General features: G+C 38.8%; 1 protein-coding gene across 2 annotated transcripts; it reads left to right on the forward strand.

The window, feature by feature from the left end:
• Nucleotides 1–7,223: 7,223 nt before the first annotated feature.
• On the forward strand, nt 7,224–16,937 carry fam76b (family with sequence similarity 76 member B). 2 transcript variants are annotated; one of them, XM_076273763.1, is made up of 10 exons: nt 7,224–7,708; nt 9,119–9,183; nt 9,288–9,342; nt 10,252–10,407; nt 10,638–10,828; nt 13,413–13,463; nt 14,656–14,733; nt 14,962–15,097; nt 15,357–15,458; nt 15,586–16,937. In XM_076273763.1, the coding sequence occupies exons 1-10, from the start codon at nt 7,622–7,624 to the stop codon at nt 15,673–15,675; spliced, it is 1,011 nt and encodes a 336-aa protein (XP_076129878.1). In that variant the 5' UTR covers nt 7,224–7,621; the 3' UTR covers nt 15,676–16,937. The 2 variants fall into 2 exon arrangements, with proteins under 2 accessions (XP_076129878.1, XP_076129879.1); XM_076273764.1 differs by lacking the exon at nt 13,413–13,463.
• The last annotated feature ends 1,397 nt before the right edge of the window (nt 16,938–18,334 follow it).

Below are 18,334 nucleotides of genomic sequence, written 5' to 3' on the forward strand. Positions count from 1 at the left end.
TTATTTACTTATTTACTTACTTTTTGTTTACTTGAATGTTATGTTTGTCTGTGGACTTAAAATTGGTAAAATATGTCTTGTCTCCACCGTGGGATAGTGAGAAACGTAATTTCGATCTCTTTGTATGTCTGGAACATGTGAAGAAATTGACAATAAAGCTGACTTTGACTTTGACTTTGACTTTGAACAATATTTCATTCAGCAGCCATTTTTGCATTTTCATGCACTCGTAATTCCCTGGAATTACATTCTCTAGTTATATGTTATTATTATTATTCCGCTGACACTTTTTGTGCGTTTAATGCGGCTTCAACTGTTTAACATAGAAACTTCATTCAAACTGCGTTGCGTAGGTCTTACTTAGGTGACTTCAGCTATGTATTTTTCAACTTTGTAACTTTTATACTTTTTAAAATATTAATTAAAAACTACTAAAATTTCCCCATAGACTTAACATTGGCGATTATGACATCACAGTAGGGCACATAGAATCCTATGCCAAGTGTTCCGGTCACCTCCAGCACTGTCTGTCTCAGGCTTTAAGCATACAATATGGCTCTATTAAGACTACAGATCCTGTTCAACTGCTTCCTCTGCCCACAACTGTTTCAAAATAAAAGTCCTCACTACAATAATTCTATATTAAACAATTTAACCATTTAAACTATCCAACTATTTAACTGTTCAACTATTCCAACTGTCAGTTATCATCAACTATGCCTCTAGCCTACTATATTAAGCCACCACCTACCTAGCAACCAATTTAGCAACCATTGAAATTAAGCATCTATGTCAGTTTCCATAGCAACCAAGATGATTATACTAGCAAACCACTGTAGTAACTCCTTTATTTCTGATAGTAGCCACCATGGACACCCTAGCAACGACTTCAAGTACCCTAGCAACAGCCTAGCAACCACATTCACAGTTAAAACCTAGCAACCAACATCATTACCCTAGCAACCAGCATAGCAACCACCATAACTACTCTAGCAACAGTCAGTTGTCATTAACTTTGACTCCCGTCAACTGTTTCCTCTGCCCACAACTGTTTCGAAATAAAACTCACTACAATAATTCCTTTTTAAATAATTTAACCATTTTAACTATCCAACTATTTAACTGTTCAGCCTTTCAAACTGTCAGTTGTCATCAACTTTGACTCCTGCCAACTGTTTCGTCTGCCCACAACTGTTTCAAAATAAAAGTACTCACTACAATAATTCCCTATTAAATAACCTAACCATTTTCACTATCCAACTATTTAACTGTTCAGCCATTCCAACTGTCAGTCGTCATCAACTACAACTTCCGCCAACTGTTTCCTCTGTCCTCAACTTCAACTTCAAAATAAGTCCTCAATACAATAATTCGATATAAAATAATTTAACTATTTAAACTACTCAACTATTTAACTATTCGGCCATTCCAACTGTCAGTTGTCATCAACTATGACTCCCCGCCAGCTTTTTTCTCCTCCATCTTTTTACCTAGATTATATTTTAGACAATATTCAACAATATTTCATTCAGCAGCCATTTTTGCATTTTCATGCACTCATAATTCCCTGGAATTACATTCTCTAGTTTTTTTGTTGTCCCAAAAGAGGGTAGGCCTACTGTATGTTTGATGGGACCCCACACCTCTGTACATAAAATAATACATTCAAGAATTCTGATTCAGTGTAGTAGGTATATGAATACAGGGATTAAAGTGAAAAAAAATCGTTTGACTGAACTTTTTTCAGGCCATAAATCATACGTTGTTCATATCTACCTATAGAGATAGCACCCCTTTTGCGGTCGCGACCTATTGGTTTTTAATGTACAAAAAGATGCAAACAGCAAAGTAAAGGGAGTATTCGCCTAATTCACACGGCGGCCATTGTTTAAACCAAAACGAGGCTACAGGGTACACTTACTATATAATTAATGCACCTACAGGTGAATGCATAGAACATAACAATCCTATGGTTTGTGTACCCTGTAGCCTCGTTTTAGCCGCCAATGGCCGCCATGTGAATAAGGCGAATTGAGAGTGTTCTTGATTGAGATTGAGTTTTCCTGATGAACAAAAATATATTTTAGTACCATCCCTGACCATTGCTGATTAGCCATTGCTGTTCTTTTCTACTGCAGCAATATTGTAGAAAGGCTTTAACACACTCTTATTTAATTACTTCAGGCCAAAAGTGTTTAAAGGGGATATTTTTTTCTTGTTAATATGCAATTCAACACCAAGTAAAATCTATAAAATCAAGTTTGCAAGACTTTCCATTTCCTCATCAAAGTAACGAATCAGAACATTCTAGATACTGTTCATATTTCCATTGTTGCCTCATCCGCATTTAATGAAAACATGGTAATTTTGAGTTTTACAGACAACTCAGTTTTCCAATGAGCAGCAATACTGTGTGTGCTCATGCAGGAGGTCTGCACATTTGATAACGACAATCTGGAGGTGGCGCTTTTGTCTTCAGCAACAGATTGTATAAGGTTGAAAAGAGGTTGCGATATGGTGAGGGACCGGTCGTGTTGCGCTATGAAAGAACATGCGTAGCCTACTTTCTAAACGTAAAAACGGTCAGCCATAGATAAACGTAGCCTACCTCTGTCGTGGTGGCTAGTTGAATATTTTGTTTACCAAGCTCAATTCTGATTTCTAAGCCACATAATCAGCATTTTAACATAAAATAGCGATTTTCTTTGTTTATTTTTTCCCAAATTGGGTTGATTTCAAAAGTAATCACTAAAACCAAATAAAAGTGTTCTCTAAATACACTAAATACATGTTTAAGCATTAAAGAAACCATACTATAGTTTATTAATGTATTTAATGGGAACATGATTACAGTTAACATGTAATAAACTCGGAAATTCTAATCAAAACACAACCATATTTTTATTGCTATAGTGAGTCACTCATGTGGTGTTTAATGCATTTCATCACAATAACAAGTTGCACAGATAACCTTCAACTCAGAATATATCCCACAGTACATATGAACTTAGATAGCGGGAATAAGCGTAATGCAGAACTGCATCTACCATCAGCAACAACCGACAAGTAAAAAATGTTTTACTTCTAGTAACACTGGATTTGGTATGTGTTCTTGCCTCCATACTGGAGCTTGATACTGAGCTCTTCTAATATGCCACTGAGCAGCATCACTTGTTGATGGTAGCCTCCGATCCTCAACATCTACAAAACAGAGTGGCTCTGGCATAGTGTTGTCACGATACCAAAATTATGACTTCGATATAATACCTGCCATAAATATGTTGATACTCGATAAACGATATCAAAATCCTAAAATATCTAGAAAAGAAAGGACGCAGGCCTCCTCCAAGTGTATTGAGTCATTTGTGTTGAATTTGGTACACTTTTGGTCAATTCTGGGTTTTAAACTTCATACATAATTATTATTTTTGTAGTCAGTAAAATAGTAGTTTGTGTGTGATTAAGTCCTTTATTGTTTGTTATAGCTCAATTATATTGTGTGGTGTTTTGGTAATAAATTACCTTTAAATAGCCAAAGTAGGCTTTTAACCACTCAGGTCTTCATCAGATAGGCCTACACCAATATCTGTTGCAATATCTGTGTGCATTCCTACATTAGGTCTATTTCTTTGATAGTTAACATAATTTGCTCCCATATAACAAATACCAAATAACAATACAAAAGTTTCTTACAAACTTTCCTGCATACTTCTTAAATGTGCTGCAGTCAGATGGGTGTCCTAAAGACATAACTAGATCTTGAGCATCTATTACCAGTGTTGAATGAGCAGTTTTTGCAGTGATCACTACTGGACATTCCACATTGCTAGACAGCACTTGAGTGAGGATAGACTTATTTCCACTTCACAATAACAATTGATATCTGCAATAGCTACAGTACAGAGACATTAATCAGTTCATAACTAAGGATTTGTTCTAGGTCCACTTCCTTTTCAGCATCATATGCAGTAATGATGCACTGGAGAATGTTTCTTTTTGTTGCACTATAAAGGATATCTTGTCTAAATTGTTTTGGTGTTTCCAGCTAAAACAGCTATTCCCCAACAGATTAAAATCCAGCTTGACTCAACTTCACTGACCCCAACTAGATCGGCACGTAACTTGGCCGTTGTAATTGATGACCGACTTAACTTCTCTGAGCATGTAGCATTCTTGAATTTCCCCTTGGGGATCAGTAAAGTATCTATCGATCTATCTATCTATCTATCTATCTATTGCAAAATCATGTCAGTTTATGCTTTACAACATTAGGAAGATCAGACCTTATCTGACACAAGATTCCACACAACTTCTTGTTTAAACCATGGTCATCTCCAAGCTGGACTATTGTAATTCACTATTAGTTGGCTTACTCGCTTGTGTAATAAGATCATTACAGCTGATTCAGAATGCTGGAGCACACCTGGTCTTCAATCAGCCAAAGAGGACACATGTAACTCCTCTCCTAGTTACTCTCCATTGGCTCCCTATAGTAGCCAGAATTAAATTTAAATCTCTCACTTTGGCCTATAGGACACTGACTGGATCTGCTCCTAGTTATTTTAATTCAATAATCAAGGCAATCACTAGGTCTAATTCAAGACTCTTTTCCTCAGTGGTTCCATGATGGTGGAATGAGTTGCCCAGTGGTCTCCGTTCCTGTGGTAATTTTGGGTTGTTTAAGAGGGGTCTAAAGACATTCCTGTTCAACATGCACTTAGTTCTTTAAGTGCTTCTTATGCGTTATGGTTTGTATAATATTGTTTTATTTTCATTAGGCTGTTGATTAATTTGACATTATTGTTTATTATTGATATTCTATATATATTTTAAATATTATGTTGTTTTTGTATTTGTGTGTTGCTTTGGACAAAGGCGTCTGCAAAATCCCATAACCATAACCATACATTTTTTGCAAATAATGCAATCTCCATAGCACTCTTCAGCACTCCTCAAACATGCATAGCACACTCTTCCATTTTTCTGCATGGCTGGAATTTGAATGATAGGAAAGAGCACCAGTGAGATGTTTTAACTAGGCAAGCACAGTCGCCTTTACAGTAAAAAAAAATACAGTGTGAATCCTCTGTAAAGACTGACAACTGTTCATAATAGTTAGTGACAAAGTACTTTCTACAGAAAAATGAGCAGTCACCTACTATTCTATCAATTTATTATCAAGGAATCTATTTTGTTTCTAAACCATACTGAATTGTAGCTATTATTTCAATTTATATTTTAGTTGTAGCTTATTTTCATTTGCTTCTTGAGGGTCATTGGGGTAATTCCTGTCCTGTCCTACAACATATCTGATACATAAAGAGTATATGAATGCCTTCTTTTTTGCAATTCCTGATGGCAAAACCAAAAAGTATGTGAATTATGCTTATTATGCTAATTAGCAAGCTTAAAACTCAAAATTGAGCTTGGTAAACAACATATTTGAATTCAGCACCCTCAAATTGTGTGAAATAACCCCTTTACCGACTTTTCCTCAAATTTGCCAACAGGACTTTTTTTGAACGTTTGTTAGCTATCTGCTCTCCCTCTAATAAACAATTTTCTTGCAGCGAACCGCGCAAAATCAAACCCCTGGCACTTTAATTTCTTTACACACCATGGCTTGTTAGTTCTCCCCCGTTTCCAACAGCTGCCCATCTCCATTTATTTTTTAACTTTTGACACCTGCCTTCCTTTAGCAACAACGCATCCATGACAGCTAGTGGCCTTGCCAAATAGACGCACACAAATCATGACGCTAATATGCGAGGTTCTGGTAGGCCTACTGGTTATGGTTTTGTGCTATAAATTAATAATATTTTATAGCAAAGTTTTAAGTTGACTATTTTAATTGTATGGTTATTTTTTGTCAACATACACTCACAACCTACTGTCGTTAAAAGTGAGGCCTAAGCAAAATAGGCTACAAGGCCGTCTGTGCGTCACAAACACGACTGAACCCCTTACTCGACAGTTCGCGATGATGACAATATTATTGTAACGTCGGCGCAAAAGACAGTGTTAGCGTTCTCCCGCGCAGGGGATCCTGGGATACGAGAGCGAACATTTGGGGGGTTTATGTCGTTATTCTCCTTAGTTTTGTGTGCAATGTTAGCGTCTTTATTGTAACATGTTTCCCTTTTAGTTCTCCCTCGTGTGTGATCCTTTTTGTGTGGGAGGCTGCGTCCTCCCCTGTATGTGTAGTGTGTGTGCGTGCTTGACCTGCCCTGTTTGCATTGTGTTCTGTGTCTATATGTGTCCCGGCTCTCGTTCCCAGTGAATAAACCTTTTGATTGGACAACTGTGTGGTTCGCTATTAAACGTTACATTATTATTATTTTATGTTAACACGCTAACAATAATAGTAGCCTACATCGGGTGGCATAGCAGGCTATCTGTTCTAGTCATAGGTGACACCCAAAATGAATGACCTCCCCTGAGTTCGCGATAGTAAGAAATTGTCTACATTGATGCACGGAAAGAACACAGCCGCTTCTACTCCGAATTCGCACATAGAGCTCACAATATCATATCCAAAAAAGTTAAACGGATTGGCCAACCTCATCAGCTGTCTCGATTGTGTCACTATAATCCAACTTTTAGACCGTTATTATAGTCCTCCATACGTGTTCTTTTTTTTAAGCAAACGCCCGAGAAGTGTGTAGCTACAACATAAACAAAGCGAAACTCATGGCTGACGTAGGCTATCTTCTTGAGCGGTCACTGATTGAGACACAGAAAGTTCTCAAGAACACTATTAGGTCTTTAAACATTTACCTAATATTTGTAGTTGCCTTAAAAAAGGAAAAGCAAAAGGTGATAGCCCCCCCCCCTCCTATTTTTTTTCTCATCGGATCTGCATCGATCTCAAATATGACATTTCTAAAATCAAATTGACGGAAATCCGTCCTACGACGGAGAACTTTAATCCTTGTGAATATCTGTTTAGATCAGAATGCCTCCCTTGCTCTCTCTTTGATCACATGACGTAACAAGTACCAACTTGATACCTTATAATTTCTGCTCGTAAAGTTTGTGAACTGAGTTCGTGGCTATGGTTCAACGTGAGTGTTTCAGAAATTGGGCTAGACACATTTCAAAGAAGTGTTCCTTTTCATACCATTGGCTTAAACAATTCAAATGCCGATTCCCGCCCACCTTGGGTGGATCGTGATTGGCTTTCCTGCCCATCCTTTGTCGTTGCTGAGCGTTTTCCGGTCAGCGTGACGACGCGGATGCGCTGAAGACGGAGAAAGGGAAAATAACAGAGGGTTTTAACTCCAGATATTGCTATTTAAACAGATAGATAGCGAATATGATATTTGAGTGGCACGGTGTGATCCGGTTAGATATCTGTAGAGAAACAAGCTAGTTACTCATCAAATCAACAATTAGTTACTTAGCGTTAGATGTTTAGGAAGCTAGCATTGCTAGCTAAAAGTAGCTGTCTACATAGCAAAGTTAGCCCCAGTTGTAATCTCAAATAATTTTTGGCTCCTTTGTTTATTTTCAAATTGGATTTGTCTGTCAGACCATCCAGTTGACAGACTGTCTGGTATCGGTCGTGTGGCTTTCTGACAATCTTGGAGTTCGACTTGGCGTGTTTTGTGTTTTTGTGAGAATGGCAACATCGGCCCTTTACGCGTGTACAAAATGTAACCAGCGATATCCGTTCGAGGAGCTATCCCAGGGACAACAACTGTGCAAGGTTTGTATCTGTGTGCATGCTCAATTAACGTTAAACTTATATCTTCCTTTGGGAAATATTCAGATATGTGTCGATCTTAAATTAAGCTTTTATGATAACAGTTGTTTGAGACACAGTCATTAAAGTACCCATGTGAAAAATAGGGTTTTATCAGATTATGTAATGTCAGTTTTCCTGGCTAGAAATAGCAACAAAGCTACTCTAGGGTTAGCCTGCTATGGAAGGACAAATGGCTGTATGTTCCCTGACTAGCAGGTACATTGGATGCTAACGTTACTTACCGGATTATGGCTAGCCTTGTTGAGGTAGCCATCGACTTGATGCTGGTAACGTTATTTTTTGTGAACACTGACACAGCAGTATGTGGTATTTGTCTCAAACAGTCCCAGTAGAACGCTATACCAAAAGGTCTTGTGTTATTTCGTTTCCATATTCTTGAAATAACCCAAATCAGCCGTAAAAAAAACTTGTGTTTTCTCATCAGCAGCAGCTAACGTTAGAACTTTGACGGCTAACAGCAGCTACGTTGGCTAACCAACTTAGTGTTTTGTTTGAAATGCACCAGTATGAGCTTATGATTTCTGGGGGTAATGCTAATGTTCATCGTACGTTGTCAAGTGTAGCATCCGATGTGGTACCAGTGGTAGAATCTCGGCCGATAAGGTACCTGCTCTTTTAAAAGAAGAGGCTGATTATTGTAGCCTATACGAAAGTTTAACGTGTTTTGTCGATCCTCTGCTTCTTACGTCTTAAATGGTTGACTTGTGCAATACAAAGTATGCGGAATTGAGATACAATGTTGTTGCGTAAACACAGTGCAAGGCGTAGGCCTACTCCATTTCCCAATGAACACCTTTTAGTAACTGTGGCAGCTGTGGTTAACAGTGAAAGTGTTTGCATTGGCATCTTGTGTCGGAACTGCTGCATGAGTCACACTTGAATGTAGACATTTAGAGTTGTGTTTACATAATCTGTTTAATGAGCAGTAGTTAAGATGCTGCAGTAATCAATTTAAGACGAGGAGGCACGTAGTTGTTAAAGTTGTAGATTATTATGTATGAAATAGCCTACAGCTGTATGAATTACCTTTTATATTCACACAAAAACTGGCAGTAGCAGTCAGCATCCAAATGGTTAACATGGGCTTATCTTCTATAAATACAGACTTGTGTTCTACTGTAGCCTAATGCTTTAGTCTTAACCCACTGAAGACTGATACAGCACTGAAAGCCGGATAGATGTCCTGTCAATCTCATAGACAGAAGTTACCTAAGTAAATATTTGAACTTATATTAGAATATGTGAACTTATATTTTGTTTTGTAGCCTTAGATTGGTGTGGTTATTAACTGACCAAAGACTGTTGTGTCTGTTATGTTGCATTCAACAATTTTTCTTGTTTTATATACAGGAGTGTCGAATCGCACACCCTATTGTTAAATGTACATACTGCAGGTCTGAATTTCAGCAGGAGAGGTAAGTCCTTGTTTTGTTTTTATTATTATTTGTATAACCCGTTAGGCCAATATTTTCGTACACATTTTCAGCACTCACCAAGTGTGTGTCTCTCTGTCTCACAGCAAAACAAACACAATCTGCAAGAAATGTGCCCAGAATGTTAAACAGTTTGGGACGGTAAGTTATCCTCCTGGGTTGCATCTGCTCAAATATCATAATCGTAATATGTTGGTTCCAAAACATGTCTTGACTTTGGGTTGAGCAAATCGTTTATTTGGTCAAGGGTAGGGATAATTTAATCAGGGTCACAGGATTCTCATCAAAGTGCAGAGATTAAACATATTTAAGGAGGTAAATATTTATGCAAATTATAATTAGATGGTTTATCACAATTTGAACAGGGTCGTTTTGGGTCACACTTTACTTGGATGGTCTGCTTTAGACCACAGATGCTCAGATTATAAAGAAAATGTTGACACCCCATTAACAACCATTTATGGTTAAAGGTGCCATGTGTAAGAATTGAGGTAAAAATATCAAAAAAATGAGCTACACGCATCAAGAATGAGAAGAAATAAGGGTGATGATGTCATTAAAAAAATGACAAGGTATAGTGCTGCAGAGATATCAACCTGAATTAGCATGCTAAATTACTAGCCACAGCCCGTCAGGTGTCATAATACCAGTTTCAGCCATGGGAGGTAGTCTGCGGGCAACATAACCGCCAGCCCAACTGCAATACACGTGTCTCGGTTGTTACTCTAGGGTAGACCAACTCACTTTCTGGAGGTATACTGCCCCCATCTTTGGTGGAATGTGGAGTATGAATTGATTTTTTGGCGACATTACATATGGCACCTTTAAGGTTAAGGATACAGGTTGGGTTTGGTTAAGGTGATGTTCAGTATTGTTCAACAATGATTTCATAGACTGAAATTGAATTTCCACAAACCACATGTAAGTCCAAGTTTAAGTGTTTCCTAGTATGGTTGTACTTGAGTATTGAGGATTGCATTGAGTTATCATTCTGCGGTGTACCCGTGTGACTTTACCCTTACACGTTGTGTTATGTGTGTGTTCCTCCAGCCAAAGCCGTGTCAGTATTGCAACATCATTGCTGCGTTCATCGGAACAAAGTGTCAGCGCTGCACAAATTCTGAAAAGAAGTATGGCCCTCCACAGACCTGCGAGCAGTGCAAACAGCAGTGTGCCTTCGACAGGAAAGAGGAGGGGCGGCGAAAGGTGACTTTACCGTTGCCTCAAATTTCACCGGAGCACTACCAAAATGTTTACAGTTTTTTTCATAATTTGATGCTCTCCAAACATCATTTGTTTTCTAAACCAAAGCATTATTTACTATTAATTTTATTTTGAGTGGCTTTGTTTCACAACTTGGCAGAAAGGTCTGAAAGGCTTATGCAGTGAGGTTTGTTTATAGTTTTCCCTCGTCTTGTGTCGACTTCTCTGTGTAGGTGGATGGGAAGCTCCTGTGCTGGTTGTGTACTCTGTCATATCGCCGTGTGCTCCAGAAGACCAAGGAGCAGCGGAAAGGCCTGGGCTCGTCCCACTCCAACTCGTCATCGCTCAGCGAAAAGGAGCACCCGAGACAGCAGCACCATCACCACCACCACCACCAACACCGCCACAGCAGCTCACACCACAAGTAAGCCGTGTTACCTGCTTTGCCGTCCACCCGCTCTCCAGCAGAGCAGATTCATGACGGAACATGCAGTCATTATGTATCCTCCCATTGTTTTGTGGCAGATATTAGATGGATGGGAGTGTTTGGAATTAACTAGAGAAATAGAGAGACATAGTCTATATACACTCACAGGCCACGTTATTAGGGACACCTCTTCAACTGCCATAACATGGCAGCAACTCAATGCATTTAGGCGTGTAGACATGGCCAAGATGATCTGCTGAAGTTCAAACCAAGCATCGGAATGGAGAAGAAAAGACTGAATGTGGCATGGTTGGTGCCAGAGGGGCTGGTCTGAACATTTCAGAAATTGCTGATATACTGGGATTTCCACGCACAACCATCTCTAGGCTTTACAGAGAATGGTCCGATAAAGAGAAAATCTCTAGTGAGCAGCAGTTTTCTGGGAGAGAAAATGCCTTGTTGATGCCTGTTGAGGAGAATTGCCAGACTGCTTTGAGCTGATAAAAATGCGACAGTGACTCAAATGACCACTTGTTACAACAGTGGTATGCAGAACAGAAGAGCATCTCTGAGCGCACAAAACGGTGAACTATGAAGCAGATAGTTTACAGCAGCAAGACCACACCAGGTGCCACTCCTGTCCGCTAAGAACAGAACTGAGGCTAAATTGAGGCTCACCAAAATTGTCGCCAGGTCTGATGAGTCTCGGTATCTGCTACCCCATTTGGATGGTAGGGTCAGAATTTGGCATAAACAATATGAAAGCATATTCTATTCTGTATCAACGATTCAGGTTGTTGGTGCTGGTGGTGGAATGGTGTGGGGGATTTTTTTCTTGGCACACTTTTGGCCCCCTCATACCAATTGAACGTTGACACAGTCTACCTGACTATTGTTGTTGACCATGTCTGTCCCTTAATGACCACAGTGTAGGCTACCCATCTTCTGATGGCTACTTCCAGCAGGATATGTCACAAAGCTTGAATCATCTCAAACTGGTTTCTTGAACATGGCAATGAGTTCATTTTACTCAAATGGCTTCCACAGTCACCAGATCTCAATCCAAAAGAGCACCTTTGGGATGTGGCAGAAATGGAGATTCGCATCATGGATGTGCAGCCGACAAACCTGCAGCCACTGTGTGATGCTATCTTGTCAATATGGACCAAATTCTCTGATGGAATGTTTCTAGCACCTTGTTGAATCTATGCCACGAAGAATTAAGGCTGCCCGAAGGACACACGGGATCACGGTGTACCTGAAGGAGACACAGGAGCGCAGTGTACCTAATAAAGTGGCCGGTGAGTGTAGACCTGAGTATCAACTGGCGTGTAGCTCATTACTTGACTTATTGTGTTGTATTGATCTCAAAAGTATTTTTTTCATATTCTGTTAGAAATTGGTCTAGTAGTGAAATTATAGTCAATCTCAGGTTTGGACGTGTCGCCATACTGTGTCATCTAAGCTGCAAATCTTTAAACTAGTATTGCTGACTTTATCTGTTCAGTGTCTCTTTGGTATTCTGCTCAGCGACTTTTGTTTTCATGTTGACGCATTAGCCTGCAGATTAGCCTTGTTGCTGAAGGCATTAAGTGTAGCTGAACTTGGCCAACATAGTTATGTAAGCAGCAGAACTCTTAAGCCGCTTACTGTAATTAACTATTTATTCTGATGGGAAAACTCTAACAACAGGGAGATTGTGCCTGCACTGTCCCTTTTTGAGCTCTTGGATGTGCTCTGTAGGCGACACTTATGATGATGGTGTGGGAAAAGAGGACACATTTCATGGAAATCTAGATGTGGCTCATGGCAGATAGAGTTGTCTGGGCTTATCAGTGTGTTGCTGCTATTAAAGTCTTTTTGTCACTGACACATCATCTTGACATTTAAAGTAGACTAGCTGTGTTCTTCAACATTAATGCTATACAGACTTTATCTTTCACGTCACTGTTTGGCTGTTTTTGTTGATGCTCGTCATGCATCTCCTGAATCACAGTTTGGGCACACTTGAGTGTCGGGACATCTGTGGACGCTTGACGAGCTAGTGCCTGTGTTCATGATGGGTCCAACCTGGTTATATACTGTTTTAATCTCCCGGCTAAACAAGCATTTAAATGTTCACGACACATTGGTGCACAATTTGGAATACACAAACATAAAACTGCTTTCATTCTGGTGTCAAACAACAAGAGTTTTCCTGACTGAATTGCATATGGTCTGTGAATACCCTTTTTAGTACGACAGTAGAACTGTTTGCATGCATTGCTTCTTTTGGTGTCAACAATGCTGTCCGATAGCATGCATTTCTTGAGGTCCACAGTGCAATTCCAGTCTAGCACTGTTAGCCTAGAACTGGCACCTGACTCCTCTGACATGCAGCAGCATTCATCATAACTACTGAGTATCTGGGGCGAGATGCCATGCGAGTGAATGACTGGGCGGTCGTGTATTGAATGACTCGCTGAGAGAATCCACAGTGGAATTGAGTTGTTTACTCTCTTCTCTCTCTCTCTCTCTCTCTCTATCTCTCCCTCCCTCCCTCCCTCCCTCCCCTTCGCTCTGTCTGTGGAACATCTTCTAGGCTCAGTGGTAGCCTGAGTCCAGAGCAAGAGCAGGGATTATGGAAGCAGAGGTGAGGACCGGACGCAAATACTCACAAATGCGCACACACACACACACACACACACATAGTCACAGTCACACACACACACACACACACACACACATAGTCACAGTCACACACAGTGATGCTCATAAAAGGAGATGCATAGAATGAGATTTTAAGCTGGAACATTGATTAATCACCCTTTCAACTGCATAAACAAACATGCGTTCCAAAGGCATTTCCGGTGGCACATACCCGGAATCCCTCAAAGAACAGATTGAAAGGGTCTATTAGTCTACAAACAGTGTAGGCTTTTTTTTTTTTTCAATGGGCCTCATACAAGGACCACTCTTACAAACCAGTTTGTTGTGAAAAAGCTCATGCAAGGTGCAGAGACCATGTCAGATTTAATGGTCAGGATCTAGCAACTGTATACAAATGTCTTATGTCTCCAATGTCTCTCTCATCAAAGGTTAAATAATTGTTTTTGATTGGTTGTTGATTAATTAGTCCATTACATCTTGTGAAGATTTTACTAATTTTGCCATATGATTTTCCTTCTTAAGCATTTCCTGATTTGCGAGATGTATTTCCAGTTGTAATTTCTCATTTACATTATAAAAGCAGGACTGTAAAGTTAGGAGACAGTTGAACTTAAGTTTGTGATGAGTTGCTGTTGACACATGATGATGCCACAAAATGTCTACTCCCACTTTCAAAAGAAAGACATGTTTCAACAAAATTACTGTACTACTGAATAACGTATGCTGTCTGCCAAAGCAGACACACCAAATATCACATATTAATGTTTGTGCAGGATGTGCAATAAAACGTGAGCAGAGAAATTGATCAGATATGCTTCAGAGAATACAAGAAAATATCTTTAATGCAGGTGTTAATTTACACTACCTGACTGAGTTTAGTGTATGCAGTCTTACTGGCATAATTATCAACAGTTAATTGATAATTATGCGAACCTTCCCATTGACCTATTACAGTTTCTCTGTTGGACCACAATGCTTTGTTCTTGCATGAGGCCCGCTGACCTGAGAACTGATACCACCTCTAGTGTCTGATTGGTGGCAGTATTGAGAAGCAATGTTTGATTCTGTTTTATCATGTTATGAGGGATGTGTTAATGAATTAGCAAGTATATAAAGGTTTTTGTTTGTTCTGTCTTCCCATTGTAATCAAATGTATTAATTATGTATCGTCACAGCCACAAATCATCATCCATTCAGAAGGAGACTCCAAAGAAGAAACCAAAGCTAGAGATGAAGCCATCAAATGGAGACAGGTACTAAAGCAGATGCAGGCATGCTGTAATGAGCTTCCCCTGTAGAAACCTCCAGACCTCTCAGAAGGTTTATCAATGCATCACTGTTTGTGTTCTTCTCTCCTTTAAATCATATCATCTGATTGTTCCCTTCTTTTTAAATCATATCATCTGATTGTTCCCTTCTTTTTAAATCATATCATCTGATTGTTCCCTGTCTGTCCTTGCATCCATGTGTAAATCCTGCAGCAGCTCAATTGCCCAGTCTGTGGATTCAGGAGGAACAGACAACTTCATCCTCATCAGCCAGCTGAAGGAGGAGGTTCTGGGTCTGAAGAGACTTCTGCAGCAGCGAGATCAAACCATCTTGGACAAGGACCGGAAGGTATTGATTCTTGGATGGAACCCTCAATGATTTTTTTTTTTTTATACTCTTGAGGATAGTCTGAATGAGTTACCAAGTTATGGAAGTTTCTTGTTTGAGTAACGGAAACAAAATGAGATCAAAAGAGATGGTGGAGATGATTATTTGTTGCTGCTCTGTGTAAGTACACAGTCTAGATGAGGTCTATACAATATGATGTAAAAAAAAAAAACATGAAGGGAAAAAAATATGCACTTTTTTTGTTCTCTTCTGTTCGTAGCTCACTGAGCTGAAGGCAGATTTTCAGTACCAGGAGTCAAATATGAGGGTGAAGATGAACAACATGGAGAAAGCCCATAAGGAGTCCATGGAGCAGCAACAGGTATGTCTCCTCACCACAGGGCCAAACAGACTGGATAGAAGAACACTATAATTATGGCCCAAAATATTGTAAACATTTGGGAACACGTGTAACTTTCACATTTTTTGTTTCATGTAATATTTTACAGGCCAAAAATCGTGAGTTGATGAAACAAGTGGCTGCACTTTCAAAAGGGAAGAAGTTTGATCGCTCTGGAAGTTCACTCCTGTTGCCGTAACACAAATCAATGGCATGGAGATGGGCTTCACCGTATTGTCGCTTTGAGATAAGAGGCTAAGCCTCTGTGTGCTCTCGAAGCTTGATCGTTTTCTTTTCCTCGTTCAAACAAACAGAAGCTGTCACAGATTTTAGATTCTTTTAAAATATTTTTGACAGGATTTTCATGGAATTGCTGACGTTTTTTTCGACCAGTAAGACATGTCGAAGACCTCCACAGATAGTTGGGTAGACTGTAAACAGCAGAGACGAGTCAGGCTCACCCACCATTTTTTTAGGTTCTGTCTGTATTTATTCATTTATGTTTTAATGTCTTTACTGTCAACACTTCATATGCAAAAAAAAGATCTTATTGTTTTTTTCTTATTTGTTTTCTTTTGGTTTTCCGTTTTAATCATGTATACATCTTCACTCGTATTCCTGAATCATGGAAATGTGGAAGTGGATATTTTTTTCCCCACTTCTTTTGTCCAGCCCAGGACCTTGTATGCAAAGACAGCTCATCATGAGAGACTGGTAGTGTCTGTTGAGCATATTTTTAACCTTCACTCCCAAACCTACCCCCCAATGTCTCGTACACTCTTTCTGTCGTGGAACGATTGTATAGATGCATGACTCCTGAACGGTATTGTACTTTTAAGCCTGTTATTACCATATTATTCTGTCTTTGATTTGTATGAAATATCCACATGATTTTATTTGGTAGTGTGGACAGCCTTATGTATTTATAATGATGGGTTTAGTGTGTCTATACTGCCAGGCAGACTAAATAGTAGTCCAATAGGAAACACTTTATAAAAGCTCCCTCTGTCTTATTCTTTCACTTTTAAATACATATTATTTCCTGCTCTGTACAAAACTACAGTTATGTATTCTCTCCTCCCTCTTTTCTACAACTGTCTTTCTCTCCCCCTTTCTCATTCTCTATCTGCGTGTGTGGACTGAGGGATGAACTTCTTGCTGTGGTGTCTAGGATCACCTTTTTTTACTACTTCCAAACCCAGGGATATTACATCTGAAAACTCTACTGCATTTCTCTGTGTGTGTGTGTGATTGGCACAAATAGGCACATCCACAGTACTCTGGTATTGGATCTGTACAATAGTATTTTAAAAGTACATTTTATTTGTGAAGTTTTTTATGGTTTTAAGAAGCAGACATGTAAACAGACTTGAGTCAAATTTCCCTTTTATTTGAGCATTTGTATGTGATACTGCAATATACAAAGTATTTGACCATTTCAAAATAAAATCCAGAAAATGATGTATCCTATTTCATTTGGATACGCAAATACAAAACCATTCATATTGTCATGTGAATGTATTCCAGTATGTGAGTATAAATGAATCTAATAGCGTCTTTGAAGATATCCAAAGCATTTTATACCATTTAGGACAGCCCAATGATAATTTGCATCCTTTGGGATGATCAAGTAATAACTTATCTATGTATGTGTCAGTATTGAATCTCTAGTGTCAAGACAATAAGACACATTGCTGATATTAACCACAATTTTGGAAGCCTAGTTTATGAAAAGACCAGGACGAGAGCCCCTTTTGAACACTTCACATACAAATACACATTCTCTAACCTTAAAAGTGTAAGGAAAATTGAGCAACAGTTCAATATCCATTTAACATTCAACGTGTATTTTCTCGACTTCAAATATTTGATATATCAGTGGTTCTCAAAACGTGGTACGGGTACCACTGGTGGTAATCGGACCCTTAACCACACAATCACTAAAGTTAAATGTAAACTATTTTGTCTTTCATAAAAAAAGTAGCCTATATTCATTTTTATATCAGTCAATAGGAGCCAATTGGCATACTAGGCTAGGAGCATTAGCAAATGGTTGACAAGCTAAGCTGTGATGGCAAGCAAAGGAAAAAGAAGCAAACATGATGGATCAAAAACATTCATGCATGGTTCCAAACAGTAAGTATTACAAAGAGAAGTGTGGTGAATATGTCAAGCAGAAACTGAATTTGGTGACAATGAGCCCAGCACAAGTGACTATCGAAGCTCATAGCATCTGCCAGCAACAAATGACTCAAAACAATATGTACAATATACAAAATGTGAAATTGCCTACACTACACTTTAATGGCAGTAAAATGTGACTACGAATTAGCAATCAATACATATTTCCCCTGCTAATCAGCAATACATACACAATAGTTCTTGAGAATTAAGCTGTTGAAAATGACACAATAATTGTTCTCTTTGGGAGGGATGGCCAAACCTGATTCAAAAGATAAACATTTACAGAAAAAACAAATGACAAATGTGTTTGGATTGAATGGTCTTTAGGAACAATCTATAAAGCTGCCAGGCAGTATATTGAAGGAGAGAGGATCAGATGGTGATGTTACAAAGTCTAAATAGCAGCTTTTAGTGCTGTCTTTTTATTTTTATAAAATTCTGCTGACCCCCTTTATTTGCTAACTTTGTAAACACGTTTCCATAATCTTTGCATCTTAAAAAAAATGCCATTACCTTTAGGAATATTTCATAACCCAACAAAGAATATGTTTGAGTGAATTTAATAAAGCAATATTATCTTGAAAGAATGTATCTGTTATCAGCCTACCAGTCAGCATTTCCTCCATGTTGTCATTGTTCTATACCCCTTTAACTGTCTATCCTCTGATTTAATT

This window comes from Alosa pseudoharengus, unplaced genomic scaffold, assembly GCF_046254945.1.
Source record: "Alosa pseudoharengus isolate Yale_2024_CS ecotype anadromous, Long Island Sound unplaced genomic scaffold, YU_APseudo_1.1 YU_APseudo_1.1_scf_8, whole genome shotgun sequence".
Classification (NCBI taxonomy): Eukaryota; Metazoa; Chordata; class Actinopteri; order Clupeiformes; family Clupeidae; genus Alosa; species Alosa pseudoharengus.